This window comes from Priapulus caudatus, unplaced genomic scaffold, assembly GCF_000485595.1.
Source record: "Priapulus caudatus unplaced genomic scaffold, Priapulus_caudatus-5.0.1 Scaffold307, whole genome shotgun sequence".
Taxonomy (NCBI): domain Eukaryota; kingdom Metazoa; phylum Priapulida; class Priapulimorpha; order Priapulimorphida; family Priapulidae; genus Priapulus; species Priapulus caudatus.
Window position 1 is genome coordinate 102,626 of NW_014577368.1, and position 10,795 is coordinate 113,420.

Sequence of the window (10,795 nt, forward strand, 5' to 3'; positions counted from 1 at the left end):
GTCTGAGAAGATGCTGAGGTCTCATTGCCTTGGAAACCTAACACAGCTTTCTGTTTCAATAAAGTTGAACTGTCTGGAAAGTGTGCGGCGACATGACTATGAAGCATTGAGGCACCCTGGCACCTCCTGCATTTTTCAAGACTGCGCCCTCCTGTGTGTTTACTATCGTGGAGGATGTGCGATGACGTGTCGAACTTGACAAGCTCATAAAAACAATATGGCACCAGATGAGACACCTGTATGTATGTATTATAAAAAATATTTTCAATTTTCAATTTTATTTTTATTATTATGTTCAATGCACTAAACAAAAGATGTGTTTATCTAAAATACGTTTTGTTATTTTAACCTTTAATCCACCTTTTTATTACGCTTTTTTATATTATTCTATACCTATTTTCTTTTATACTTTTATATTCTAATTTGTTTTTAGCTCACTGACATAGTCAGATGCAGCTTGTAGAATCGCATGACGTCGCCGTTGCGTCCGTCGTCCGTTCGTCCGTGCGTCCGTCAACAGTTGGGCACAAATCTTACCGCTCGAGCGTACGGTCACGATATTCGGACGGGGGGTAATGCGAAAACGAGTTGGATGTCGAAGCTGGGGTCAAAGGTCAAAGGTCAAGAGGTGTAAAATAAGGGGGAACATTCACTCCTTAACTTAAGGTATAGGGAGGAAATGCAGAATTGGCGCACAAATCTAAACGCTCGACCTAGGCTCGTGATAGTCCGTGTATAGCATCATGGTAGGAAAAAGCCATCACTGTGCCGAAATTGGAGGTCACAGGTCAAAGTCAATGGCACAGGCAGATTTTAGACATTTTCTGAGGACATGGTCTGACGGAGCGATTGAAAAACTTTTTGTTTCAGCGGTGACCTAGCATTTTTATGGCATTATTGAAAGGACATGAAATCTACTTTCTGCTGACATGCGAAGAGTAAGTGTCACGATGATACTTCTTTTGACCCTCAGAGAGAGGGTTAAACATGGATTTGTTGACTGTCTGTTAGAAAGAATTTGACTGCCGGTTTGCTAGTAGAATCTATACATGCCTGGATGTATGAGGCTACAATGTCACAGTGAATTTTCAAAAGCTAAATTTGGTTAAAGAAGGTTTATGCTCCTAAATCGTATAATTTATATGGCATTCTGTACTGTCAGTATGTTACATGTAACGTATGCCACTGCAGTGCTACTGCCAGTGCATGTGTTGTGGTACTGTGGAGTTTTTGCCTTAATGGTTACAGTGGCAGGCTCTCTATTGCGCAGCCTGTAGGCTTGCGTAGGTAAATGGATGAGTGCTACTATTCTGTCTTGCAGATAGTTGTTGCTACTACGTATGATGGGAGCTTCCATCTTAATCTGAAGACACTTAAACGTACGCGCCATCTCGTGGCTAACTTTCATAAGATCCCAACGAACATTCTTTTGAGAAGGTTCCTGATACCATCCCTGTGCATTCCACTGTTTCGCGTGTATGTGAACACATTTGAATAACAGGGTTATACTAGAATCCCAACCACTACCACCACCAGAGTCACCGCAGTAGACGTTAGATGAGCGCTGTCGCTCTGCGGCACTTGTTATATTACACCTTTTCAAGAGTAGACTTTACATTACAAAATGTTTATAGATAGTGATAGCAGTATTTAATGTGAACGCTAGAAATGAACTGACAAGCACATTGTTTACTATGTCACAAAGCCATGTGATTTCTTATTAAATGTAGAGAAGTAAATGATAACTAATTGTTCTGGCTCATTTATTCAACTTTTAGCCCTTGACAGATGCATCATTGCAGAGAGCCGTTGACCGACTGTCCAATGAGCCTGGAAGTTTCAACTGGTGGATGTCAAAAATACGGTAACTGCCATCAGCACATATGTCCAGACTTAGTTGTTAGTGATGAAGCACTGTCATATATACTTGTCTCGATGAATGCTCTAAAAATCCTTAAGTAATGTATTATAATAGCTTTTGTTAACTTACATCATGTGGAATCGGCTGAGAACAATAATTTCTTAAGAGAGTTCTTGAGTTGTTTGAAATTTCTGGTCATTAATTCATTAGCACTAAGCGGCATTAAATCACCCCCCGCCCCCCAGTTATTATATTGAATCAAAGGTGTCGTTTCTCAACTTTTCCTGTGCTACGTATTCATTTGAGATAATGGAACAAATTCCAGTAAACTGTCAGCAACCCAATGATGATGGCTAACTGACAAATTCCTGCAAGGCACTAAGGGGATTCCAAAAAGACCCTCTAGCAAGAGCACGAGCTGCAATTATTGGTGTTATAGTTTTGCAGTGCATGCAGGTGAACAGTAATGGACACCCTCACTATTAATCCATTATCTGTTTACAGTACAAGCAAGCTTCCAGTGGCTACAGATACTTACCAGAGGGCACAAATCTGCTGCACTGCATGGAAGATAATTCAGTACTATACCGTCCTGCATACATGGGCATGATAGGAAGAGTTCCACATCGAGACATATACGAGCTATTGAGAGTAATTGTGTGGGTCATGATCGTTTATACAAATCTTCAGAAACCAAAGAAGAGAAGTGTGCAACCATTTTAATATTTGCCCAAAAAAACTAGATAGAGTTTTTTGTCTCATAGTTTGTATGCCTGTATACTAAGGTTCAAGGGTCATTGTCGTATCAGGTACTCACAAGATATGTACCCGAGGTACATATATGTATACACAAAGTGTACCAGACTTGTACCACCAGAAGTGTAACCCTAACCCTAACACTAACCCTAACGAAGCCTAACCCTAAACCCTAACTCTAACCCTAACCCTAAACATACCTCATATAAACATAATACTAAACAACCTAAAACTACCTCGGGTACATATCTGTAGTACCTGATACGACAATGACCCCTTGAACCTTAGTATACAGGATACAAACTATGAGACAAAAACTCATACTAGATTTGTTTGGGGGCAAATATTAAAATGGTTGCACACATTCTATTGTTCTGAAAGATTTGTATAAAACCATCATGGCCCCAAACAATTACCTCTCAATAGCTCGTATATGTCTCGATGTGGAACTCTTCCTATCATGCCCATGTAATGCAGGACGTATAGTACTGAATTATCTTCCATGCAGTGCAGTAGATTTTGTGCCCTCTGGTAAGTATCTGTAGCCACTGGAAGCTTGCTTGTACTGTAACAAGATAATGGATTAATAGTGAGGTGTCCCATTACTGTTCACCTGCATGCACTGCAAAACTATAACACCAATAATTGCAGCTCGTGCTCTTGCTAGGGTGTCTTTAGGAATCCCCTTAGTGCTTGCAGGAATTTGTCAGTTAGCATCATCATTGGGTTGCTGACAGTTTACTGGAATTTGTTCCATTTATCTCAAATGAATACGTAGCACAGGAAAGTAGAGAAACGACACCATTTGATTCAATATAATAACTGGGGGGGTGATTTAATGCCGCTTAGTGCTAATGAATTAATGACCAGAAATTTCAAAACAATCAAGAAATCTCTTAAGGAAATTATTGTTCTCAGCGATTCCACATGATGTAAGTTAACAAAAGCTATTATAATACATTACTTAGGATTTTTAGAGCATTCATCAAGACAAGTATATATGACAGTGCTTCATCACTAACAACTAAGTCTGGACATAATGTGCTGATGGCAGGTACCGTATTTTTGACATGCACCAGTTGATAACTTCCAGCTCATTGGACAGTCGGTCAACGCCTCTCTGCAATGATGCATCTGTCAAGGGCTAAAAGTTGGTAAATGAGCAAAACAATTAGTTATCATTTACTTCTCTACATTTAATAAGAAAATCACATGGCTTTGTGACATAGTAAACAATGTGCTTGTCAGTTCATTTCTAGCTTCACATTAAATACTGCTATCACTATCTAAAACATTTTGTAATGTAAAGTCTACTCTTGAAAATGTGTAATAAAAACAAATAAGAATATAAAAGTAAAAGAAAATAAGGTATACGAATAATATATAAAAGCGTAATAAAAAAGGTGTATTAAAGGTTAAAATAACAAAACGTATTTTAGATAAACAATCTTTTTTGTTTAGTCATTGAACATAATAATGAAATAAAATTGAAAATTGAAAATATTTTTGATAACTACATACATACAGGTGTCTCATCTGGTGGCCATATTGTTTTTATGAGCTTGGTCAAGTTCGACACGTCATCGCACATCCTCCACGATAGTAACACCACCAGAGGGCGCAGTCTTGAAAATGCAGGAGGTGCCAGGAGGTGCCTCAATGCTTCATAGTCATGTCGCAGCACACTTTCCAGACAGTTCAACTTTATTGAAAACAGAAAGCTGGTGATAGGTTTCCAAGGCAATGAACCTCAGCATCTTCTCAGAACTAATAAAGCACAACAATAAATTTTTGTTTCTAATTTTAAACCTAAACATGACAAATGATGGTTGGCATAAAAGAACTACTTACATTTACAACAAAATATTGCTCTCACAAGAAACACTCACGATCAACCGACCATCTCTAACAAGTTATCAAATGAACTGTCATCCACAAATGATAATGGTTAATATAGCACAGCACTTGCTTTTAAATTTAAACTCACCAATACATCCTCTAAGAAATGCGTCTTTCCTCGCAGACAGGACAGAAAGATTTCCCGCCACGACACCAGCGACGCAGATGCAACGTTAGGGTTATCTTCACCGCTGCTTCGCCGTGTGAGCTCCGTCGTGGTTCGCGCACGCTGCGGTGGACACCGTCCGAATCGCTCGTCCTCCAACTTCAGGTATTCATCGACGAGGAATGAGTCATCAACGCGCAGCAGCGCCGCGCACACATCATCGGCGATTGGCCGGTGCGCGAGCGAGCTCTCGCCCACGCGCTCCGTCGCATCGAGCACCTCCTCGAATAACTCACACACCGGCTCCGAACAGCTCCTAGCAACCTCCGCGTTCAGCAACGACAACAACTTGCAGACGAACGAGAAAGATGGGTTCACAGCGGCGCTGTCGCCCGAGATGCCAGTCTGCGCGCGATTGATGAGCGCCAGATGGCGCCGCATGCACCGCAGATAAACGTGCTGCAGCGCTGCGTTGTGCACCACCTGAGTTTGTTGAGCTGTCAGTCGACATATAATTTGATGGCCTAAGATGATATCACGGTCGATAATCCTCTCGATCAAACTCAGAGATTCCTCGGACAATCTAGAAGGTGATGCATTTGTAGCAGCAGAAACTCCATGAAATGAGGAGTAGCAGTCATAAATTTCCTGAACACAGAGAAAAACTGTGTGAGAGAAGAATGGCCATGTGTCAACGGTCGATGTAACACTACTAATCGACATACCAACATTACAGGTACAAGATGACACTTGTTTCCTGCTTGATGCTACATTTTCAGTCAATACGATAACTACAAGAGTCAGAGCCAAGGTCACACCATCAACATACAAAAGCCAAACTAACACATGGTTCACGAGTAACCTTATTATAAGGTATACTTAATTAGGGGGACCCTTTACGGATACCTCCACTCCTGAAAGCTACGACGTTAATTGGAAAATTTCCTCATTAATATAACAGAATACTGTGAATACGACTGACCTTGATGATTGCAGCAGATGGCTCACACTCATGTGTCTGCTCCAGCATTAGCCTGAACTGCACTGCATCCCCATATTGAGTCATCTTACGAAAAAACAATTCTCATATGGCATTGGGTTTTCACTGTTCTTCAAACATATAAAGTAATGATAAAATAGGATAATATTTTGATGAAGCTATATTACTAGGCTATAGTTATGTGAGGCTTGCCAGTCAGGTCCACATCATGGTATTATGTCTGACATGGCATGTTACTAAAACGAACTCCTACATCTGTATGAACACCAACAAAAGACAAATCAGGTTCAACTTAACGCAAGGATTTCGAAAAGTCTTCCTGACCATCCTCGTATTTTTCCGACCACTACAGTACTTACTGGTATTGCCTGCATAACAGTAAGTGTATAAAGTAAGAATAACATGTCTTTTCACAAAAATATACAACGATTGAAATATGTTTGTTTACATTGTGTTGACGTGGCTACTAGACAATGCCACTTATTTGTTGCGAGACCCTATCCTTGCACTTTGACATGGTAACTTGAATTAGGCAGTAGAGATGTTGTACATACCAGTCTAGAGCTACTACGTTAAATAATGAGACACACTAAATTGTCTGGTTGTTGGTTGCAATTGCCATTGCAAAAGCAAATTATCACTATATGAAAGAATGTGGCTGCATTATCTGCTATTTTATATACCATAACAGTATAAACTCATGGTAAGTTTTATACTGAAGTAATCAGTAACATGTTCGCTATAATTAGGTAAAACTATATTTCGCTATATTTTTCTTGATTTTTCACTTATTTATAAAATAATTCCTTTAATTCATTTTTCAATTTATCGGTGCTCACTGTGACAAGTACAAAATTGCATAGATGCATACCTCGAACCCAGTTTTCTTTAGATTCATCAAGCACAGCCATGATAGGTGGTGTGGTGATGGTACTGATCTTGATCCAATGCTGTAAAATAGCACCTACTAATTAAATTGTGTATAAAAAAGCAAAAATTAATAGCCATTGCCTGATCTTGAATGGATGTTATCAGACGATTGAAGAATATTGTGGCAGTCCGTTTTTATTATGCGACGTTGGTAATGGTGTTATAAGTATTTGAGTTGCACACCAATTACATGATGATAAAGTGTCATAGTAACTTATTATTAATTTTATAATATTTAATATTATTTTTTGCTAGTTTTCATTATTTATCATTACAGTCTGTATTTTGCACCATGGTTATCCTGTAACTGTAAGTACCCAAGCCCCAAGCACACATGAGCATTGGTTTTACAATTGTTTGGTGCTTTACAGCAAGTCATGTGTGTAATAGAATGCACTTCTTGCTTGGATATCCAGTATCCTGGGTCAATTGTCTGTTAAATTGAACATGCCCACAGTAAAATTAATAATTACAAATGAAAACAATTTGCACAAACCTTATTCCAAGAGAGTTGCCTTCATTAGGTGAAATCGTGCTTCTGCCTGTTGTACTGCTATATGCTTGAGGAATCTTTACACAGTGGTCACACAAGAGTGTTTGAAGGTGAACACTCTTACCGTGATGTTTTCTCTGCTTACATAGGTGCTCATGGCAAGCAGAGGCAATCTCCCACTGACCTAGGTAGAGGTTGCGTACCAATTCCACAAATAACTGTCTTTGAGATTCCTCTTCTTCTTGTCCAAAATGGTGAACAAGACAACAGGTTTGGTCTCTAGCAGTGACACTCAGCTTCATTCTTCTTGGTTCAAACTAACTGAATTATAAAAGCGAGTGAATAATGAAAATCAAATATACACTAATATTCTTAGACAATCAAATTAAACAGTTGAGCATAATTTAGTATCCATATATTTACTCCAGGATTATCACATCATCACATCTTCCTGGTGACCATGTCCCATAACATATATAAATTCCAAACACCTCTCGGCTCGCCTTAATCTCGGCACTGCAAAGTGGAGCAAATGGGCCCTATATTTTAATGAAGAGCTTTGGATTAGGTTAGAATCAGAGTTAGACTATGATTAGGTTAAGGAATAAGGTTAGGTTAGAGGATTTGAGTTAGAGTTAGGGATCAAGTCATGATCTTGGTGGTGTCTGTAACATGAGTACAGTATGCTAAAAGTCACTTACATTACACTGAATATTATTGTGTATTCTACACTAGATCTGTCTACACTACTTCTGCATCGGCGCACCCTGTTTGGGCCCTATACTTCGTTCGTCACGATACTAGTTCTAAAAATGGTCACGCATTGCAAGATCACACTAACACTGTATTATTCACATTATTACATTTATTACATTTACATTTATTACATTTACATTTATTACATTTATTACATAGGTATAGCAACACCCTGAAGAAGACCCCTGTCGATTTTAAATGCCGTACCCCCACATTTGCGAAAATGATGGCCGGGGTGCCAAACTATCGCAGATAATGTCTATGTCCCCCTGACCTCTGTTTGACCTGGCTCGTTTAGCTATTTCTGACTAAATGTTCTAAAGTCTTTCCTTAAAGCCTAATAGGCGATCGCGTTTGAGAGCCGCTTCACACTACAGCGCTAACGCCATTTGTGTCGCGCATTTTACTGCGCTTTATCCTGGGGACGGAATACTCCCACCATCCCCGACACCGTCTTTGGAAAAAAAGCACAGCTAAAAGAGTGATTGGTGGATTAGGCTAAGCGCATGCGCAGTGTTAAGACTGTTCCACGGTGTATTGCAAGGCTCTTGCTGTGGCATCGCTTGCCGCTGCGCTGCGGCTTCAGCTGCACGCTAGCGGAAGATAGTACGTGGCGTAACATCTGTATTACGGTAACAATGTAGGCCTTACGGCTAGCTCTGATTCTAGAATGGAACGTGGAATCCATCGTATACGAATGCACGGAACGGGACGCTCGTGATAATGAAGTAGGCTGTGTTAGGGGGCCACACTATGGGGAAATCGCGGACGTAACCACGGCCTACAGATATAAACATTGGAAAGCAGAAGCAACTACGACGCATTTACGTATTATTGGTCAAACGAATACCCTGTGTCTAAAATTGAAGAACGATGTGGGTTTCCGCGTTCATTAGCAAGACGCACGGTTATTTACTTGTGCCGCGATCCGCGGGAGAATACCCCAGAGAATGCGTCTACTAATCGAGCTTCCGTCATTTACGACTGCCATCACTAGGCAGAACAATTACCGCAGACAAACAATTGCTCTGCAACAACACTCGTAGCAGCATGTGCGTCACCCAACGCACTTCGAGGTAGTATATTGCATTGCAAACGAAATTAGCGTTGCGCGCCAGATTGCATGATTTAACGGATTTCTAATTTGACATTTCTGTTGTAGTGTCAGAGGGTTTGGATCTACGTCGGTCGGTGTCCTGGTCGTTCTGGTACGAATAAGCAGCACTCAGTTGGCTCCGCAGCGAGTCCTTATATATGGTGGCAGCCGTGGCCGTTGCCTGGCTTGCCATGAGATCTGGTCGAAGCCTGTAGTGAGTCCAGTAGAATGGCTTCGAGCTCGTAGTTGCCGGTAGACACCGTTACCATTCTCCCTCCTTTGAAGGCAGAGTCCCGGGAGTGTCTGTAAGGCCAATCACTATCACAATGCTACGATGCACTACGTACACTTGCAGACATAGCATTGGTTATGTGGCTGCCGCTACCGTTGTGCTCATAGCGCAAGCACAATCGCTGCGCATAACTGGCAGGATATTTTTGTCTCTCCCCTGCGAAGTTATGCGCATTCACCTCGGACGCTATTTACACTGGGACCGATGCGATCCGTTTTGCTTCGGCCTTTTTCCGCTTGTACAGCGGTTCGAAAGCGCGTGGTAACTCTCTCCTCCCCCCCTAACCGGAGGTCAAAATACGAACACAAACTTACGGCAGAAAAATTTCAGGCAACGTAACGACGATAATATACCTTTCTACCCAATGCCTTGCCGGCTGGAGGAGCGCCCCAGTGTCCATGACGTATCACCAACGGGGGTACCCGACTCAGCCCCAGCGGGAAAAGACCATTCAACTCCCCGCGGGAAGTCCCAACCAAACTCGCCGGACGAACTGACTCCTCTAGACCTAGCGTCGCGCTTACGCACTCTCGATCCTGCACAGTAGCTCTGTCAGAAGTTGATGTTGTTGTTGTTGTTGTAATGCCTGTTGGCTGCATGAGCCCCACTATGGGCCCTGCATCTCTGGTGATAAGAGGCAGCCTGCCCCCCCTAGCCTGCTCCGTCATCCGCTCGGCGCGATTCCTTTCACCTCCCTCTCTTAGGAGGCATTATAGCTCGTATAAATCCGTACTCAGCATAGAACGGCTGATGCAACGCCACTTGCTCTCCGCAAAATCGAGTCACAACCAAAAGTTGGCTTACCTGCACCGTGACGTTTATGTACTGATGGCTGTTCAAATGAACACAAAACAAAAAAAAAGAATTTAACCCCTGCCCGTTTCCATATCAACAAAATTCTATAGGGGCAGAGACCCCCAAAAATGCGCAACCATGCAAGCAATCAATACCCCCTGAAATGCATGTCTGTAACAGCGGCTCTACGCGTAATAATAACATGCTCAAATACCCAAAATCAGCGAAATACACGACTCATAATACTAGGTGGATATATGTTTCCATGCCATCGGAATGTTCGCGTGAGTCAGTGTACGTCACGCACGAACTGCGCGAAGCTAACCTAACCCTAACCCTAACCCTACCCTAACCTAACACCTAACCCTAACCGCCTAACACTAATACTAAGCACTACACTAACAGCAAATAAGTTAAATGGATAAAGATAGAAACCAACTAGAAAAATAAAAATAATAAACAGATGGGATTCGAACGCCACTCAACCTCAAGAAGAAACGTCCCGGCGCCATACACGCGGCTGCGCTATTTTGGTTTGGCTCGAATGATGTGTTATGGATGTTGCCCTATATGCATACATGGATGGGCGTGGGCGTGATTGGTATGGGGTGCTAGCTCACTTGAAGCCGTCACACTGAGCGTCAGCACTGACGTCACGCGAACATTCGATTGGCATGGAAACATATACTCCACCATAATGGTGTACTACAGGGGGTGTGGGAACCTGCCTGCACTGCGCCAGCCCTACTGAACAAGCTATCGTAGACTATCGCTCTATCTCACGTTAGTAGCAGTTGAAAGCTAATTCGCC

At 41.8% G+C, this 10,795-nt stretch overlaps 1 protein-coding gene across 1 annotated transcript in view; it reads right to left on the reverse strand.

Annotated features, from left to right (window-relative positions):
* Positions 1-10,795, reverse strand: part of LOC106808815 — a 27,702-nt gene that overhangs the window by 13,612 nt on the left and 3,295 nt on the right. Inside the window, exons 2-8 of the mRNA XM_014811676.1 lie at positions 7,049-7,366; positions 6,494-6,572; positions 5,605-5,688; positions 4,605-5,270; positions 4,143-4,319; positions 3,676-3,761; positions 3,034-3,182 (exon numbers count right to left, since the gene is read on the reverse strand). Coding sequence (XP_014667162.1) covers positions 3,034-3,182; positions 3,676-3,761; positions 4,143-4,319; positions 4,605-5,270; positions 5,605-5,688; positions 6,494-6,572; positions 7,049-7,347 — 1,540 coding nt within the window. The 5' untranslated portion in view covers positions 7,348-7,366. The remainder of the gene's footprint in view (positions 1-3,033; positions 3,183-3,675; positions 3,762-4,142; positions 4,320-4,604; positions 5,271-5,604; positions 5,689-6,493; positions 6,573-7,048; positions 7,367-10,795) is intronic.